The 21,483-nt window shown below is 37.4% G+C and overlaps 1 protein-coding gene across 1 annotated transcript in view; it reads right to left on the bottom strand.

Annotated features, from left to right (window-relative positions):
• The window catches only part of OCA2 (OCA2 melanosomal transmembrane protein), a 177,555-nt gene that overhangs the window by 23,010 nt on the left and 133,062 nt on the right, over positions 1-21,483 (bottom strand). The window contains exon 22 of the mRNA XM_040585076.1: positions 20,555-20,648. Coding sequence (XP_040441010.1) covers positions 20,555-20,648 — 94 coding nt within the window. The remainder of the gene's footprint in view (positions 1-20,554; positions 20,649-21,483) is intronic.

Below are 21,483 nucleotides of genomic sequence, written 5' to 3' on the forward strand. Positions count from 1 at the left end.
TATTGTCAAAGATTCTGAAAAGCTGATTTCATTTCAGACCGCCATTTTTATAACCCAAAACAGCACAGCACCTAGATAGCAAAAGATACTTTGTGGATGCTAGTATGTGGAAACCTTCCCAGCCAAAGCAAATTTTAAGGAAATTTTTAAAAAACAAAACTGGCTGAAGAGGCAAACATCACAAATTCTACATGATAAATTGCAAATTTAAGATTGACTTTATCAAGAGTCAGCACTAACAACTACAATGATATAGAAGGAAACTACTACATAAGGAAAAAAAATTCTCCTCTTATTGCCTCACAATTTCCTTATTCTTGTGGAGCATTTGAGGAGGCCACAAAGCTAAAATACAACTGAAGTAGTCATTAGACAATTTTTATGCAAAACCCACCAAAAAAAAATATTTCACTGATGTGGCTAGCATACTACATAAAGAAAAACATATTTAAACCCCCACATATTTCCCAAAGTATATTTTTAGCTCCAGACTATCAATGTACTTAAACCACCTGTATCTCTTTTATTTTAATGGACTATTCCCATGTTTAAAATGAGATATATTAGTGGGAAACCATGGGATCTGGAAATCTTCTTATCTTTGTGCATCAGTACAAACTTGACTTATGAAGACAAATAGTGTCATGCAATGTATATGACTAAGCTCATGAGAACAGAGGAAAGGATTAATTTCAGATTTATGTTTGACTTTCAGCAGTTTGTATTGGGTGGACTTGCTTTTAATTTCAGATTCCTCCAATTTGTGCTTCAGTCATTGTTTTCATCAATTTTGAAAATCTTGTGGAAATATTTCTAGTTATCCTGGGTTTAATAAAAGGAACCTTCAATGTAGCCACACCTAGAATGACTTTTGTGGTTCTGAACTTCCTGTAACAAGTCTTAGCATTGGTAAAAGTAAAGAAAGGTCACATTTTACATCATGAAGACCACAGGAAATAACCATACCGTGTTTTATTTCCTGTTCTTGCACCAGGAATTTTTTGATAACTCAAATGTTAAATGTCAATTAAATCCCTACCAGCTTTGCCATTGGAATATGTATGTGCATGTGTATAAAGACAGAATGTGTTCCTTTTCAACAAACATCATGCTTCTATGAATTCTGTGATTTATGACAAGTATCAGCACATACATAGCAATAAAATTACTTTCAAAATACTGTATCATTTTCAATAGGAATTTATGTCTAATAACTAGAAAATTTCAGGTGGTTTCAATGAAATAAGAAATTATACATTAACTGTCATATTTAATTGTCAAATCTGCAAACATTAAGTTTATATCTGGGGTTTAACTGACTAGATGATCCTTACCTAAGGAAAAACAATAAACCACATCTTTAGGAATTTAGCAAGGGATGTACGAAGCCAGGCACAGAACCATTAGAAAGGAAAGTCAGATTAACAAGTGTAAGACTACTATGAGTCTCATGGAGAAGAATTCCTTTGGGACCACAGGTGTCTCCATGAGCTACAAAAAAAACCCCAGCTAAGCTTGCATTTCTTGTGAGGAAAAAAATCCCACTAGCCAATAAAACTTTAAGGTTCCCATTTTATGCAGATGAGACTTGAAGTTTATACTGATTATGCCATCAACAATGCATTATTCTTGCAAAAGTTATTCTAATCGAGTTTAGAATTTGCAGTAGGTATGCATCATGAGGTCTAAATCTGATAAATGCAGAACTTAAACAAAAATATCTTACATGACAACAGAAGCATGAGAATATATATGAGACTTTTAAGGTAAAGAAAACATAGCGATTTTATTTTTTTTTCAAACAGACTAAATGGCTGACTAGTAAAGAATTGTAGGTTGTTAACTAAATACATGTTACATTTGGAATGCAAAACCAATGCAGTGTCCTTCCACTTTTACCTCCTAAGTACACTGGACAAATGATGTCTGCTTGCTGCATACATACGTATATATGTGTGTGTGTGTGTGTGTGTGTGTGTATAAATGTAAAATGAAACACAACAACTGTGGCTGGCCATCTATGCATCCATTCAGTCTTCACCAAGACTGCACCAATAAGGCACAGTAGAAGAGTCCCTTTCAACTGCCCGTATTCCCAAGGAATCAGACCTTGGTCACCCTATGGTTGCACTCCCCTAAGAACTGCCCTTTTAGGTCACCCCAGCACGGGGGCCAGTGCACCGGGGTGGCAGCGAGCCGAGGGGAGGAGCGCCCAGCCCTGCCGCAGCCGCGGTGCTGCCCGCCGCGCCCTGCAGCACCAAGGACAGCGCCGGCACGGCCGCTCACCCGCCCCGCCCCTCCCGGACTGCCACAACCCCGACGGGGCCATCGGCAGCCCGGAGCAGCAGGTGGCTGGCTACAGGACGAGGTCATCCTTCAAAGTCCTTTTCGTTTCTTTAGCCAGGTGAAATACAGATTTGAGCCCGTTTCAGCCAGATCCTGCTGAAAAGCCCTGACCACTGACCTAGCAGCCAGCTGCCCAGGCGTTCAGCACCAAGTCTCTGTCTCTGCCTTTCTCATTCTCACACATCTCTACAGGAGAGGAAAACACCAGTTGGTACCAGGAAATAACAAGGGCAGAGGTATGAACAGAGGGACAGCAAGGGACAAGAAGAAAGAGTAGAGAGCAAAATGAACATCGATGTATGCATTGCAGTATCTTAAATTGAGTTTCAGTGTATATATTTTTCTCAGTTTACATAGTTTCTATATTAATATGTTTCTGTCTTGGCTATTGCTTATTTTTCTCTTCGGCATTTTCATTTGAAGAATTTTTTTACATCATGTCAGTGTATGCATGACAAGAAATTTATGCTGGGATTCAGCTCCAGGTTCAGGCACATACAGATGGAAACTATACGTGAAAAGGGTTTGGGGTTTTTTTGTCTAAGTTCCCATGGTACACAGTGGAAGACGTAGCCAACACAGTAAGCAGTGTGTATAATAGATTTTTCTACTTCAGGAAGAGACAAATCACATGCGAGATTCCATTGAATCTATTGTGAGATGCTCAAATTATTTGCCTAAACCAAGGCATACAGTGCCATTGGAGATGTGAAGACTGTCCCACTCAGTTTCCAGCTGCCACCTGAGGATAGCATGGGTCCATGTATCTTACCTCATATCTATAAGACACATGAAGACGTCCTGGATACAGGACTAGATAAACATGCGTGTTTAGGCAATAAATAAAGTCTTATATCCCCACTGGAAGCTCCAATGGGAGCTTAGGCAATTAGCTCTTATCACATCAGGTATTTTAAATGAATTTGAATCCCATCTTCAGGTAAAGTATTGTATTGAGAATCAAGATACTTTTGTTACATGAAGATTAACCAGAATATAAATTGTACTAAATAGTGCATTAATTCACTTTTTTTGTTCTACACTTTTCTGGAGTGAAAATAACCCAGAAAAGTGCTTGCATTGACCAGTTATATTTGAAGATTGCATTAGAATGGCTTAAAGACTACATTATTTCAAAATCTATATGGGTTTGATCTACTTGGTTGTTTGGGTTTTGTTTTTTTTCAATTTAAGTGTTAATTAAAAATTGAAATGTAAAAATTTAATTAAATTCACTATATTAATATAGAATTACTCTTAGTTACTATGCCTTTCATAGACATGTCCACATTCATGTACAAATTCCACTAAAAATTGTCAAGATAAATTAATAGTTTTACCCTTTAACTCTCATGAATCAGGAGGTAGTAAAAGTAATGTGCCACCTATCAGTATTTCTTTGGTATATGTGCTACAGTTCAGCCTTTATCTAAGAGCTGCTAAAATTAACTTTATATGTGGTTTACCTAAGGTACAATTTCTATTATTTAGCTTTAAGACACAACAGTGTATGGTTATTTCTAGTCAACTGAAAGGGACTTCAAGAAGGTAATTCTCCCCATCTCAGGACATCCCTTTAAGATGTTAGGACTAGTCTTCCCTTTTTCCTCTCCACTGACTGCAGAAGGAATATAAAAGAACAGGCTGAATTAAATGGATGAACTCAGGTGGGATGAGTCACTTTTCAAGTCAAGTATCCTATTTCTAACAGTTGTCTTGCTGTTTACAAGGAAAATGCAGCAAATTCTGGAGTAACACAACCATAGGGGAAATCTGTAACTTCTGTGAGGTGAAGGTTTGCCCAAAAGGCGATCTGAAAAGTAACTAACAAGGCTAAACATCTTTTAAAATAATACCATATAATTCATACTCATGCATGAGTTTAGACATGCAAATTTTTGTGCTCTGTTTTACTACTCAATATACATCAAAACAGAACAGCCTGTAGATACTGCTCATGTTGGTAAATCATCTGATTTTCAGTTACACTGCAAAGCTGCCATGTCCCCAAGGGTACCCACAGACCACACTGTACCTGCACAGCTTCCCTGGAGCTCCCCTCTGCTCACGGCCCAGGGTCCCATTTCACCACCACCACCACCACCCCTGGGGCTCCTCTACCCAGATGTTCTTAATGTCAGAAAATCATGTTGTACATGAGACAGCAGTGTGTTTTAGCAAATGGTGGAATTTTTTTTAATAGTAATTTGCATTAAAAAAGAAATTTAATAATTTGTCTGTACTACAATAGTTCAGAAATTAGCTGCTGTTCTGAAAAGTATTTTTTAAATTTCTACATAATCAGGAAACTTAAAAATTTCAAAACCTGTAATTCTACTCCATCTACAACAGTAATTACAACAAGCACTGTCTTATCATGCTTTTTTTAATTATTTCAGTAATGGTTGTTGATTATATTTATTAATAGACACATATTCACTGCCTCAAAACTGATGGAAAGGCTGACCACTCATTTTGAATTTGTTTCTATCTTTCCCTATCTGAATAGTTATAGAAATTAGTATTTTTATGGCAGTTTATTCTGTGCATACAAAAGTGTCAATTATTTTTAACCTCTAAACTAAGAGAAGGCACATTTTCTGCCGCTGACTTTTAAGTCTGACATCAATTAAAGTTCTCCCATTAAAAAGACGTTATTAGAGTAACACAAAGACTTACACAATCAACCTGTCAAAAATACATTCCTGTAAAACCTACAAAAAGAAAGCCTTTCTTGTCGAATAGGCACAATTTGTAGGTGGCAGGCTTTAACTTCAAAATTAAAGCCCAGAGATCCCAAAGATCCTACTTTGCTACCATGTCCATGACAGATAAGAGCAAAAAAACTCTTTTAATAATACATTTAAGTAATAAAATGTGACGGACTATGTAATATACAGGAATGCTGCCATGTTTCTCATCATATTGGCCACTAGGCCAAATAATCCATATAGTGATAGGTTTAAAAATGAGATATATTCTAAGCTGCCTTTATTCTCATACAGTTTATTTAACTGTATGATATGGAAAATATTATATTTTATTTAATATACTAATGACCACCTACCTACTGGTTGCAATATTCAATGGAAACAGTGCATGCAACTATCACTATCAACAACAATCTAAAGTCTTCTGAATTTAAATAAAAGAGACCACTGATTACAAGGAGTTCTTACTGCAGCAGCAAAACCAGAGGACTACACAAGCAATAAATCTGTACTCGACTCTTTTCCCAGTCACTGCAAATAACCTTTCCTATAAACAGCTTTCATCAATATGATATACTTAAGAAATACAACAAAATTTATTTAAAAAAAATTTTGCTGTGTTTTTGCTTTTGCCATTTCAGAATGGTCTCAATTTTGTTTTCTCTCTCCATAGTTTGATTATTCATAGCTATACTGCTCGTCTTCTTTCCTTTAATATTTCATTTATCAGCCTCACTACAGACAAACCTTCTGCTCTTGCTGAGAACACACTTTTCAGACTTAAAAAGCTCCTTATTACACTGGGAGAAGTAAAAATGCAATTCAGTCTATTTCAAAGTGAATCTCCTTCAGGACACATGAAGTCTCAGTCACAGTGAAACAGATCAGTAAACAAGGTTCCCATGAATAGTGGGGGCAGCATCTGAGCAGCAATCAAATTATTTTTTTTCAAACAGTCCGGCTAGCACCTGGTTAAGGCATATTTTCACAGTCACTTAACAAACTAAATAACAGTGTTTCAGTACTCCTTCTGCATTTGCTTTTCAAAAGGCAAGAATTCAGACACTGGATTTAGTGACTGCAATTTAGAACCTCCCCAGGAGACACTGCAGGAATAGAATAAAAATGGTAAGATCAAGAGAAGCATATGCAATAGCCACTGTCTTTCTGATAGAAAATAGAAAAGAAATGGAAAAAAAAAAAAAACCCAAACACATAAAAGTCATTAAATACACATAGCTGTGAAACAAGTGTAAAAAGACGAAAAGGTTTCCAGCAACTCCTGTTCCATACACAAGTCTACAGACAGAGAACCTGGAATACTTAGAAGGACTATTATTAGCTCATGTTTTCTACTTTATGGGTGGGCTATCTGCACTGGCCTGAATGGCCATGACACATGGCTGCCCAAAGGCAGGATCTGATCTGACCACCTGGATGACAGAAAACACAAATCTCACACTTTGCATAAGAGAAAGAGCCTTGGGTTCAACCATGCCAACACCAAGGCTAACCTTGACATAATTAACTACTTTTGGACCAGGTGTCACTCAAGACCAAGTAACAAGCCAATTGCTTAGTTGTCTGTTAACTTATGTTCTAACCTACAGGATGGCATCAACTATAGGGCCCCAACAAAAATGGGTTCTCTCCCAGAAAGTCAGAGGGAAAGGGCTTTATGCCTCGCTGAAGCACTTCCTTACTGTTGCCTCAAGTACAGGAGATGAATGATTCCTAGAATGACAAATACCATGGAAGGAAAACGTCTTGTACCCCAGTTAAGGAAGTAATGAGATTATCTCCTGCCTAATGAGAGAATAGAAGTTTTCAGAGAAAAAATAAAGCCTGTCTGGACTATTTGAACTCTGATGGTCACAGGGAGAGGGGAAGGGGGCACAACAGCTCATGTAATTTCAGAAGTAATCTGCACATTTCAGAAAACTATACTTGTAGTCGCATGGACTTGATTTTTTAAAGGTTTCTGTTCCATTTCTTATCATATTTTACCACTGTAGTTTAAAATACACCAAAGGCTTCCCAGAATTGTAGCAAACATCTATTTTTATGAGTATTTTCTAAAGCAAATTAACTAAGATTAAGATTTTGCATTATTAGAATTTTTTTTCCCCTTTTATAACATACAGCTTTTTTACCACAACACAGCACACAGGTCAGTTGGGCACCACATCTACCAAAAGCAGACCCTTTCCTTTTTCATGCACTACATGAACTGAGATGGTAACAAGCAGAAATTCAATCTAGTTGTTAGCTTCAAGTCATGATGGGAGAACGCAGCAAGACTATTTAAGTCCTACTTCTCTTCCTGTCAGAAGTATTCCTCTCAGCTAGCAAAACGAGTGGGCAATATGAGATTGTAGACTCTCTCTCCTTACATGGACGTACTCATGGCTTGCAAGGCACTAGCAAACCTTTCATTTAATGATCTGCAATGAAACACGAGTGCTAGACGACAACAGCAGCAGAGACATGAACACACTAACTTGACAAATGGCCCACTCTCATTAGCACTACTGACATTGATGAATTACCTAGGAAAATAATGCACTGACCTCTTTTAACTACAGAAAATCTCTAATTTAATAGGCTCCTTTTTTTAAAAAAAAAAATTAAATCACAATCATGACAAGCCTAAAAGCATAATGGTACATGTGACCTTCATTTTGTGCCTTTTAGCATTTAACAAAAGCATATTTACCTCAATGCAAAAGCAGAAAGGCTACAAATTAACTCCTGCCTTCGCGCTATAGAAGTTTAATCAACTACAGAGCCTTCCTATTTTCACTCCAGATGCCCCTAAAACTGGATAACTCCCATTTTAATTATATCTTATATCTAACCATGAAATTTTATACATTTAGATACAGTCCCGCTCAAACTAGTTTTAGAGGATCTGGTGGAAATCAAACTCAGTGAAATGAAAAATGATGTAATTTACTTGCTTTTAAAAGCTTGCTAGAAAGGTGAATATTCTCAGCTGGTTTCAGCCCACATTAGCAGTGGTAAAATATGAATCCTCATGGCCAGACAAGTCAGCAAAGTAAGAGTTTTTATTTAAACTCCATCACCTGTCAGTGAAAAATTGTTCCCTGCAGATTTTTCTACTAATTCATTTTTTTAAGTTTTTACATGACTACTATTTAAAGAGACACTGAAGAAGTACTATACTGTTCTTTGGAGCAGACATTCTGATTTTCAAATCCACTTTTCAGCACAAATTGTAATCTACTACTAAAATCCTGGGCTTTGGAGATACTTCAAGAATCTTTTCATAAAAATACAATTCTGTTCATTAAAAAAAAAAAAAAGGTATGGTGTGAAAGCTTCACAAAGCGCATCCCAAAACCTATTAGCTCATCCACCTAAATGTAGTAAGACTTTTTTGCCTCTTCAGTTTCCTTTACAGATTATCAGAAAAATAAATAAAAAAAATTGAGTAATCTAAACAAAAAAGTCTATAAATAAATAATATCTTTCTTACTGCAATATTTACTTATGTAACAACCATCATACCTCTGTAACTTCAAAGAGGAATTAATTCAGAAAATTTGTACAGCCTTGCTGTATGCAAAATGTCAGCTATGGGAACAACAGCATTAAACCAGAGTTTAAAGAAAGACAAGATTTTAAATCTTTCATAAATGCCAAGCCAAGGCAAGAATGGACTTCACAGATATTTAAATCCCCATTTTAAAAGATATCATTTTTTATTCAGGACTGCTCTAATAAAAAGACAATGAACATGATTTCTTATGTATAAGTTAAAATACAAACCCATGGAGTGAGCTAGTTTGGGTTAGCTACAGGAATCATTCCATCTTGATGCACACCAGATTTAGTTCATGTGTTTCAGTATTCATCTGTAAGTCAAAACTCATTAAATTTAACAATTCAACACAATGGCAGTAGATAAGGTGGCCAAAGCACATACGAGTGAAGAATAAGCTAGGTGTTAATAGCAGTACAAGAAGCCCATGAGCACTGTGACTCTCTAGATGGGCAATGTTCTATCCATGTACCAGCTCCAACCTGAAATGACACCTGGGTTCACAATGGCATCTCTCATCCTTCCTTCTCTCTTCACCTCTTCTCTCCCTACATCCCTGCCTCCTCCCCTACCCCCCACCCCCCAACCCTGCCCCGGTTTCTATAGGAAGGAAATGTAAATAGGCATGCCAGATTGGAAATGCAGCACATTCCAACCTATTTCTCAAACTGGAAAATTCAGGCACAAGGACCCAGGGGTGATGGACCATGTTACCTCACATCTGCACCATACACCTTTAAATCACTTGAAGTACAGTTAAGTTTTTCTCTAGAATTCAAGAAATTACAATTTTGTTCTTCTTCCTGGTTTTGCAGCTCACCTATCATTTCAAAATATGAACCCGGCAAGTTTGAAGCTTTCTATAAGCCCAATTTAACATTTTTGCTATAAGCAGACACAAGCCAAAGTTTACAACAGGAATGCATCTTTTTCTATTTGCATGGATGCTGGTGATGGGTTCTGGTAACAGGAGTACCACAGAGTAGTAGAAAAGATAGAAAAAGATGACAGTATTCCTTAACTGTGTTAGAAGTTAAATAAAGCCTATACATATTTAAAAGTTGGCAATATTGGCCAAAGGTTAGTTAAGTAGATAAATATATTGTTCTATTATTAAAAATGTGATATTATTTCTTCAAAATACTTTAGAAAAGTGTTAGTGTTGAAAAAGAAACTAAAAGACATGCTGTTATATCCTTGCCATTTCCACACTCAGGGAAAAAAGGACTAGTATTTTCATGCTGGATGCATAAAAGTTGTCCCTTCGTGTTTCCAGAACGCCTCAGCATAGCTCCAAGTTTCTTCAGTCTAACTTTCCCCTCCAACTCTCTAGCTTCCTCTTGCCATCTGTACTGCACACGAAGTAAAATTAAAAGACATTGGTTAGAATAGACAAGAAAGGGATTCACCTTCCCAGACTTTACCTGTGTAAGAGTTCCAGACTCCCTCTGTACTCAACACAGCTATAAGAATGTACACAGAGAAAAATTCATCCTGTGTATTTTAAATACAAAGCCTGGAATGTAATGCCTTCCAGGTGCGCTTAGGCAAATTTGTTTAACATAGATTGGCACTGTAGAATACTATACATTAATATAAAATCTTGCAACATGACTCCTATCCTTATTAGGTTCTATCAGCCTAATGACATGACTAGCACAGATGCGTTGGGACAGAAATTTATGTCTTTCCTTCCATGAACAGACATGATCAAAGATATCTTCAAAACCTTCGCATGAAATAGTTTGTATAGGAGTAGAACTGTACAAACCCAGCAGGATATGTGCTTTCTGACACTGCCAAAAATATCTAAAAATCATTACTGTTAAAATTATTTTTATTCCAGGTGCTGTTGGAAAGTTATGAGGTATTGATTCCCTGTGCTTAGTAAAGGTGATCAAGAAAGGGTTATGGTCAATGTTACAAAAATAGAGCTATATATTACATTTACCACTCTCTTCTCATTGTTCATTGATTGGTTTTAAAGTGTTAGATTACTTTATACTGTTTGTGACTTACAACATCCATTGCATGCAATTTCTGAAAGAATACTCTATAAACACAACCATTCCTATAATCTGTACATCTAGTAGGAGCACTAATGTGATCATAAATTGCCTAGACACAAACCTAATTCTTCCATCCGTTCTGGATGCAGCTATTATGTTTTTCAGACTAAACCAGGATCAGTATCCTGCATTTCAGCTAAAAATAAAAATTAATTTCTCAGCTGGTTTTAGTATGATCCAAAAGAGTCTCTCTGTGCTCAATTTTAATGTGTATTTATTTTCCCTACTTACTTTAGTAATATTTAATTTCAGTAAACTAAAAATATCTGCAAGAACCGGATGAATAACTTTATGCGTATTATATATATATAAATCTTGCACAAAAGGAAAAAAAGTGTACCTGCAAATATACCTGAAATGTGAGGTGTTTGCATCTATGCAATGTTTAGGGAGGAGCTTTTGGAATTACATTCATTACTCATTTGCATGACAGACCAATATTCTTTAGACCTTGTCCTGTAATCCTCCTAAATATAACCTTTCAAATTTATGAATTTCTGAACACCTCAAAGATTCTGAGTTCCAAAGAACCACTGATTAGCAAAAAAACCCCAACTTTCTCCACAGATTGTCACTGTCCCACTTGATACAGATTTTACCCCAATTTACACCCTGAAGCTCACACAAGCAGAATTCAAACAAAGGTAGACTTCGGAATGCAAGAGGTGGCTTGGACTTTTTATGTTTTTAATAACCATTTATATCAGTAAAGAGTCTAGATCTCATGCCTAACATACTGTAGTCATATGAGACTAGAAACAGTAACTTTATGCTAGTGGAAGGGAAAGATATCATGAAGTCCTATGACACAATTCAGAAATTATATATCAGACCTCCTAAATGGTATGCAACACTTCAAAATTTAAAAAAAGTATTTTTGAGCATGAAAAAAGTGGATCTGGCTCTTATCTTGATATGGCCTGGGTTTATTATTCAGCTTGCTTACCCCACCCTTCCCACCTCCCAAATATGAATTTTTGTATCTGATAGCCATTCCACAGTCAAGTATCTTGATGATATGGGGTTACAATGATTTTACTCACTTGAAGTACTACCATCCATGCTTGGCAACTGCTGACCCATGCTCAAAACTTATGTCAATTAAAGTTTAATTTCTTCGTATGTGTCGTGTACACATATATGCACAGTCTTAAGAATTTATAATCACTTTTAAACCATGCTGGGTTTAAATTAACTAATTAACTGATGTCAATGTTTTGTAGTCAGATCTATTATCTGAAAACTATTTGGGCATATTTAGGGTTTTTTTTAAAAAATTATTCAAACAATTTAAATAAGATCAACACAGAAGATCAAATGAGAAGAGTTACATGCAAGGCTGAATCAAAATTTCCATTTCAACATAAACAGATATTTTCAAATATTTTTTTTTCTTATACTGGAGCCATTTGGAATGCGAATATTGAATATCATCGCATACCACAACAGTTGTGCAAAGTTGCACTGGAAATATTAGGCTATAATCTTACACTGGTTGAAAAGGTAGAAGGCGGGGCCACCACCCTGCAGGACCTGGACAAACTGGAGGAATGGGAAGACCAGAACCTTATAAAATTCAACAAGGACAAATGCCAAGTCCTGTCCAGGGGAGTAGAAGAGCCCCTGCACCACCTTCATCTGGGAACAGAGTGACCAGGAGCAGCTCTGCAAGAAAGGCCCTGGAGTGGTGATGTGCACGTGAGCCTGGAACCCCAGCAGCAAAGGCAGCCAACAGTCTCCTTGGCTGCATGAAAAGGGGAATGGGACTTAGATCTAGGGAAGGGATTGTTCCTTTCTACATAGTGCTCCTTAGACCATATCTAGACACCGCATTCTGTTTGGATGAACTGCAGGGACCTCACGGAGGGTCCCCGCAGTGGGGGCTGGAGCATTTTCCCCTGGAGGGGAAGCCGGGGGAGCTGGGCTGGGTCATCCTGGAGAAGAGACAGCTTCAGGGGCACTAGTAGTGTGCCTAGCACCTACAAGGAGTGATTAGGAAGTTGGAGCTGTGCCTCTTACAGTGGTGCACGGCAGGACAGTGAAAGAAACTGTCACAAACTGAAACAAGAGAGGAGAAACTTTTCCCCTTAGAGACAGCCAGGCAGGGGATCAGGTTGCCCTAAGAGGCTGTGATGTTTCTGTGCAGTCCATAGCTGACCTTGCTTTGAGCCCAAGGCAGGATAAAAGACCTCCTAAGGTCTCTTCAAACTGATTTTTTCTATGATTTTTCTATCACTCTATGATTAGATACTACTTCCATGAGCTTACCCCATAACATTAAAGTGATGTGTATGTCTCTGGAGGATTGGTGCTTTCTGTGCAGCCCAATGATTGGGATCATTGCAATTGTATTTTAAATGTGCTTTTCCAAAGACTTAGAGGATGAAACACACACATTCCATAGACTTCAAAAGATAAAAATATAATAAGATTTTAATACCTGAATCACATAACCTTATTTTAAGCCAAGTAGCATGATAAGTATTTAAAACCCATCTACCTTTACTGGGAACTAATTTGCTAATACAAAAGACTTCACAGCAAAACGAGAAGAAAAAAATAATACTTTTATGTCCACAGGCCAAACTATTCAAAGATACTGGCTTTACTTAGAAGACATAGGAGCATTTTAAGCTCCATGGAAAACTTCACATTACATAGCTAAATCTTATTTCAAGTTGGAAAAGGAAATATCCTCATATTTAAGGGCTCACAAATATTATTTTTCCCCCTTTTTTCCTGAAAATAAACAAGCTAAAACCACATTCATTTACATTTCCACTTACAACGTTTCTTGAGCATAAACAAAATCAAAAGAAACGTTAAAAAAAACCCACCACTCATAAGCCGGGAATTATTCTTAAAATGGATTGCACCACATTATTGCAGGAATATTTACCTTCATGGGGTTTGATGCAAGCTATGTAACCATTTAAAACAAGCAGTATTCACTTTATTCAAGTGCCACAGATGTCAGTGTAACATTTGTTTGAGAACAGTCATTAGATCAACACTAACAATTTAAAATCTTGCAATGATTGTTCTTAGATAGCCGCCAGAAAACCAACATTCTTCTTAACAAACCTGGACTAGAACCTAACACTAAGATGAACACATGTTGAACTACCTTTCTGCTTTGTTGAGTGATCAGCTGAAAATTGTCTAAGCTTTGCCCTTCCTAGTATAATAGTGAATAGGATGTTAAAATCTGAATTACATTTGTGAAATTCTACGTTAGATTTGTTAAGTCTACATTAGATTTGTTAAATTTTAAATTAATTTTAAGTTACATTTGTTAAATTCTAAACTCTAAGTCTGATCATATAGATGTTCATATATAATTGGGTTTGAAATTTATTATTAAAATGAGTTATTTACAAAAACCTCAACTTTCTAATATTTTCCTTACACATATAAAGAAAGCAAGATAAAGATGAAAACAAACTAATATAGTAAACCTAAAAGACCTGGATTTCTAAAGACAGAAATTTTAGGAAGCAGAAGTTGTGAAAATTTAAAACTTGTCCAAATTGGAATTGTTCATTAACAAGTTTGTAGAGAAGGCTTTACTCAATTGTTGTATTTGCAGTTATTTGAACAGAAGAAATCTGTTATGTCAATTATCAACATTTAACCCATGATCAGTTACTGTACAGATCAGAAGAGTAGTGGGAAATGAGATTGAGCTCACTTGCCTATCATAATGACTGAACCTTTACTTAGCAGTTCATTGAATCTTCGTTAGATACTTTGAACATCCTAAACTTCTGTCTTCTGAAGCTGCATAGCTGATCAGAAAGCCCACAGGTGAAGTGTGTTCAGGCGTTTAGATACCATATGACTCAAGTGAAGTCTCCACCACCAAAATTCACACCTAGAATAGCAGGGCTGGTTTGATTCTGATCTGTTTCAGCCTTAAAACAGCAACAGTGCTTGGAATAGAGTGGTGTTAATAGCAAGAAAATGGGGGAAATGATACTACATTAACAGGAATGAAAAGGACTACAGTTGTCTAACACATAATCAAGTAGAGACATTCATATGGCTTTACAAAGCCAATGTTTTTGGGGTTTTTTAACATTTATTTTCAGTAAGTTGTGCAAATAAGGTACACAGATGGTAGCAAATAAAATCACATTTGTCCTGCCCCACACACGAATGACAGTTCTCACGGGATGCACTCTTTCAGTCTTTATGGGTGAGTGCTCTCAAGCAGGGATAAAAGGAGTATCCTGCTGTAAATATTTTTGCTGTGAATATCACCTAAGACAAATCCTATGGTGAAAACAGTTATTTCTCCTAAGCTATTATCAGAAATGAATGCTTTTTGACACTTCCGAATTATTGTTACTCCCACAGAAGACAGAGATTATTAATTCAGTTCTTCAGATGCCATAAAAAGGGAAAGCAATGACAGAAAAACGCAAAACCTGTTTTGCACGATGTTTTCAGGATCATGCCCAGCTAACCTTACCACTGTCATCTAAATTAGGTCCCTAGCCCTGTTCTTCTGGGCAGACTGATTTCTTCATGTATCAAATCATCACTCCTGTACTCTTATTCCATTACATAGTTATCCAATCCATTCTTCTCTTACCTATATATCCCACACCCATGATACATTCAGCCAGCCAAAATTTGCTTGAAATAAAATTAGAGTATTTTCCATAATACTTACTTTCTTTCTGTGTCAAATAGGCTCAGCATATAGCTGTGAATCTTTTTTTTTTAATTACATCATGCATCACAGACATACAAGGATGTCTGGTGTTGAATTACAATAGGATGAAGGACCATGACTTATTTTATATTTGAAATATTATGTATCTTTATAAGGTTATAAATGCCCATCTGAAAGAGAAAATTAAAAACAAGCTGGCAATTTTATTAGCAAGTGGAAACAGGTAATTAAAGCCCCTACAGCAATGAGAACTTCTTATGCTATGAAGCTGGAACCACATTTTCATTGGTAACAAAAAGATTTCTGTGGGTCATTTTCATATTCCATAGAGTGGACTGACCTAGTGGAATGCGATTGCAACAAACTCAGATATGCTGGCAAGAATATAAAAACTAACAGAAGTGAAGCAGCTAGATTAAAAGAGACATCTGCAATGCTTTTTCTTTTATCTTACTCCTTGAGAAAAACAAAACTATCTTGATTATTCTACAGTCTTAACTGTTATAAAATCACTATGTTAACCTCTGCAAATCATTCAGGCAACAAGCTATACCATCCTTATCTGACCATTTGCAAGTGAAATAGTACTGTCCTACATTTGGGGGTTTCCTTTATGTGAAGCTCTTATTTCTGATTTAATGTTTCTCTGATAACTAGATTAAAAATCGTAATATGCATATTATCTTTCCCTGCCTTCTGCTTACTCATATACGCTGTCCCTGAGTAATTACCTTCATATTATTAACACACCAAATGTTTTCTACAGCGTCAAGACTACCAAAAAAATTGCTTTTCTCTCCAGAGGCACAATGCTCATTTGTTTGATCTGATGTTTACCCTTGACCATGTACAGCAAACATCCCAACTGCTTCCTATCTCCTTTTCCAAACCCCACTGACTCACAGTTATTTCTATTTTTACCACTTAAATATTTGTCTTTGTGTCCATCTTCCAATTCACTTACTGGATCACATAGTATGCCAGTTCCCCTTTATCTTTGCCCATTGGTGATATGTTAATTAGAAACACAATGTAGGAAAAGTAAAAGAACTTTGTGGGCAGGAAACAGATATGCTCACACTCAAGTAAGTGATGTGAAAGCTGAAAGAGTCTTGGATTTAACACTGAATAGTAAATTAAACAGGAATTTGAAATGGCTTAGATTAGCAACAAAAATGCAAATAGCTCTGTATTTTTTATTTAATCCTACCTTTGTAAAATGGAAAAAAATAAGAGAACTGTGCCTGGAATATTGTGTTCAACTCTGCCTTCTGAATTACTAGAAAGATAATGAAAAATTTGGGTGCATATAAGATTTTTTTTAGGCAGAAAGATTAAAACACATAAATACAGCTTGATGAGAAAGTTTCCAAGGTGTAAAAGGAGTGTAATTTGGCTGGGCTAAATCCAAAAATGCAAGAGCATCTTTAAGCAAATTGCTGGTTTTGAGCCTGATCTTCCTAGGACTTTCAATTTCCTTTTTGTCTTAACATTGCTTCCTTTGAATTTGAGGTAGTCCAAATGAATCATCCAGCGGCAGTTACTCATTATTTGCCTTCACATTTCTGGAACTGGTTAAAAGCTGAATCCCAGAATGGCTGAGCTTGGAAGGCACCACTGGGGATCACAAGAACCCTGGGGAGTATTTTTTGTGCTGCTGATCAGAGCACTGAGAACCTCTGCCTCCACTGCATCCTTTGTCAGCAGGTCATTTCCCCACTCAGTGGCAGGCTCACATGTCCCCTGATCTTCCTTTTGCTGCCAATATACCACAAGAAGCCCTTTTTCATTGCCCTACCACCACGTATAACAGATTCAAAGGTAAAAATATTTTCATGATGATAAGGTAAATTTATTACAGGATCTGTATATCCTAAGGGACCTGGGAATCTTTTTTATTTCAGTGGAACATAATAAAGTATCCAGAAAAGCTTACAAGGGTCAGAAACAGAAAGCAGGATCCTTTCTCACAATCTTGCTCTTCCCCTTGGGAGCACTGTTCAGACAGAAATGGTTTCTACACGTGTTGACAGGTAATGTGGGAGAAGGGAACAAGACCTATGAATGCATTCTGAGTGACACACTTCGTGACACTGGCAAGTACACTTGAAGCCAGGCATGCGTGGTTGGGACCTGCTGACAAAGGATGCAGAGAAGGCCAAGGGTCTCAGTGCTCTGGTCAGGTACTGATCAGACAACAAGCTTTAAGGTGCTTCAACACAGCGTAGGAGAATCTATGCCTTTCTCCCTCCTTCCTCAGTATATTTCCCACTTAAATGCCGTCCTACTGGGACCTCCCTATAGGCACAGCACTTCCAGCACATGGGCCTGAGTTGTTTGAATGGTGAGGATGGGAAAACAGGGGTGGCTGTCTTCCCCTACATCCAGCCATGTCCAGCAGTCTGGGAGGAGATGAGTGTCCCCACGTCCTTGGGGAGGTAGGATCCTTCAGCCAGGGAAGGAAGCAATTAGATTTGGCTCTGAAGGGGGACCTTCCCCAGGATACTAGATTTCTGACAGACTATAGCATTCATGATCATTCAGGCATGCACCCTCCTGGCACAGGATTTCTTCTGCTGAAGGTTCTCCAGATAGAAGCATATCAAGCTGGTCCAGACCACAGCATTTAAGGCAACTTATCAGACCTGGACACCTCTGGCTCTGGCTGGGGCAGCAGCTGGTCTGACACTGCTCCCCTCATAAAAAAGAGCAGAGGAACCTCGAACTGCACCAAGTGCCACTGCACAAAGACACACAGAGGAAAGGTCATGAGCCCATCAGCCCTCTTACAAAGCCTGGTTCTTGGTTTTTTTTCCTTTTTCTCCCTACACAGAGAGACATCATGATGCCTCCTGCCACTAGACACCCACAGCCTCCAGAGCCTCTCCACCCCTGTTGTGTCAAGGTGTACTCACTAGACATGCTTAGCAACCCTGCCCAGAGCTCCTCCTCAAGACCACCATGTCAAAACATGGTTTGCAAAAAAAGCTGCTTCTAGCAAAGACCCTCCTTAAACATAGCTGCATAATTTTGGCTTAGCATGCAGAGAGGGAAGAAGGGTATGGGAAATAATGTAGCATGTTCTATGACCCCAGACACCACCTGGAACAGACATGTCATGGGTTTCCTGCACAGAGACACTTGAAAAGGACTAAACAATACGAGCACAGGTTGCACTGAAGAAATCTTAGCAAAAAAGCAGGCAGCAGAGGGCCACCATCTCTCCATACATGGTACCCATGTTTTTTCCCTGGTAACTCACAGGGGTTTGCAAGATGAGAGAGTAACAATCTGTGTCTATACAAGCAGAGGCACTGCAGAGGACCCTGGATAGGGATGTGAAACCTTATGAGTGGTCCTGGGCAAACAGGGGAGAAACGCAGAAAAATCACTTCATGCTTTGAGACTACCTTCATAAATAGAAGTAAGCAAGATCAAAATCCTTAGGGGATACATGTAATACCTCTTAATGCCAGGAGAAGCCTCAGAAAATATTGAATTGGGCCACGTTCAACTGAAACAAATATTTTGCCAAGACAAATTATGAAGGAGCTCATAATCTGCCTGCTCAGTGATTGAGAAGAAGCCAGCAAAAGTGGGCTTTTATATTTCTTCTGCTAATTAATATCTATTGCTATCTTTCTGTGACCACTCTGGATTCAGTTCTCATATCTTTACTCACAATGGCTACGGTCTTCCTCAGTAATTGTTTCCACTGAAAGCATGCATATAGAAGGTAATTCAGAGAATCTGTGTATTGTCTTCAGTCTTCCCCAACACATTCCGGTGAACACTGCTGAAGAGACTAGTCAGGCTGTACATCCTTGTTTCTGCTTAGATATTCACTCAGTGTCATGGAAGCTTTAAGAACATTTCATTACAAAATTTATATAGAAGACACATTGTTAATGCTGCCTTCAATTTAAATCCCCAAATGACAAGCTGAACATCTGTGAAACACAAACAGAACAATCCACAAGCCCATTATTGCTGTATCACCATCTTTTTTGTACAGGGGCTTGACTTCCAAAAAGTCTGTTGGCTATCACTCTATACTACTTAAGACTGTACTGCAGTCTCAAAGGTCCTGGCAACCAAGATTTTGATTTGATAGACATTCTGTCTTCTAAAACATATCACCAGAAGACTATGGGTGAAGAGATAACCTGTGCTATGAGCAGCACATGCCCATAGAAAGAATTTTAGCAAGAACAGTTCAGACCTTTCTTTTTAGGGTTATCATTGGCTCTGCCTCAGACACTCCCATATGACTAATCATATCAATTATGCAGGTTTTAAGGCTTTGGGGTAAATAACATGAAGGGAAACTGACAGAGCTGAGAAACTAAAATAAACAATGCAAATAAAAAAGTATTAGTGTGAACTTAAGAGTATCTTTTGCCCTAAATATGCAGAAAAATAAGCAAGGAATTATGCTTTGTTAAATCAACTACACTTTAGACTTTAACTTCATGTCTAGTACTCTATATTCCAGTTTCCATTTACACCTTTCAACCACAGTTTCAAAAACTTGAGGTGTTTGGAAAAATATTAAACTGTTGTATGTGTTAACTACACATTGTCCCTTAAAAACCTGCTGACGAATGACCTGCAGAAGAACTTCCATTATTCAAAACAATAATTATTAATTAAACAACAACTTGAGCTGTTGTTAGCAGCTCATCACACTTTCACTCATAGCTGGTAAGCAGCTGGTCAAAAGAAGTAATTGCTTTTAGATAAAGAGGTTTACTCATGGGATCACAGAGTAAAGTTCTATTCAGTCTAAACTGGGACATCCCACTTTCTCTTGGCAATGGAATGTCCATGAAAATGTGCAGATGACAAACTACATTTAAATTGTATTTAACAACAAAGCAACAGTTTAGTATCACTACTGAGCTAAAGATAAGATTGAGGGTGATAAAAGCAGGAATTACTGAGGCATTGTTTCTCTTGGTGTTCCACTGTGCTCCCACCACCTTTACGCATTCTATCTGCAGTATACAAAAATAAAATGATCTGCTCTCCTCCCACATTTCAGTTTCCAAAAACAAATTAGGAACACAGGTTTATTTTAAGGACCCTTTCTCCAAACGTTGTCGTTGGAGGATCCATTGTTTATCTAGAGAAAAAAAAAAAAAAAGAAGACAGGTTTAAAGTGATAAATTTAAAATTGTACCTGAAGAACTCCATGAAAGAGAAGCCATAACCATGCTGTTCAGCAATTCCGGCGCAAACAACATTCGCAGATGCTCCAATCAATGTTCCATTACCTGCGGTTCAGAAAACAAATACCAGTTTATAGTTGTGCTTTGTTTTTTACTCTTCCTCTGTTTATTCTGTGCTAAAGTCCCAAGACATACTAGTTAGAATAGAAAAATCAATTTCTGTTGCATAGGCCTGAAAAACACACGGACAGTGTCTCCACATCCTATAAATAGCTTCATGCTTTGAAAGATAAGCCTGGTATTATCCTCTGATTCTACACAAGCCAGAAAAAAAGGGAAGGAGCATAACACCAATCTAGCAGTTGTCAAAATGACACCAGACACTTGCATTCAGATAAACTTATGATTTTTTGTTTTACATGCAAGAAGTTGCCATCAGATGAGCTGAAAACAAAGGGCAAGATAGTTTGAGGATGCTAAGAAACCTGCATGCCTTTTTTCCTTATACAAATTTGACATTGACAAATTAGTGTCTTTTTTTACAGAGAGGGTAACTAATAGCTAAGAATTATTTTTTTTAACAGAAATTTAAAACAAAATAAGTGGGACAGTAGAATCTGCTTCCCATCTCTCTACTAAGGCAAAAGAATCACTACAGATACAAGGTTTTCTTACCAAACAACAATAGTTCTTTAATACATAAAGGAACATAACTTTATTCAGTGAACTTTACCAAATTACATTATACAAGTCCCCTTAGGAGAGGAACACACCAAAGGAAAATTATATGCCATGTTTACAAAGTACATCTATCCTCTTGAAGGAACCGCATACTTCTCCTAAGCCTTTCCAGCGTCAGTAAACTGTCAGTAATCTAGCAATGTAGAGTAGTTAGGTATTTAGAGCTCATAAAGAATACCCTATTTTCTATAGCTTTCCC

This window comes from Falco naumanni, chromosome 2 (genome assembly GCF_017639655.2).
Source record: "Falco naumanni isolate bFalNau1 chromosome 2, bFalNau1.pat, whole genome shotgun sequence".
NCBI classification, from domain to species: Eukaryota; Metazoa; Chordata; class Aves; order Falconiformes; family Falconidae; genus Falco; species Falco naumanni.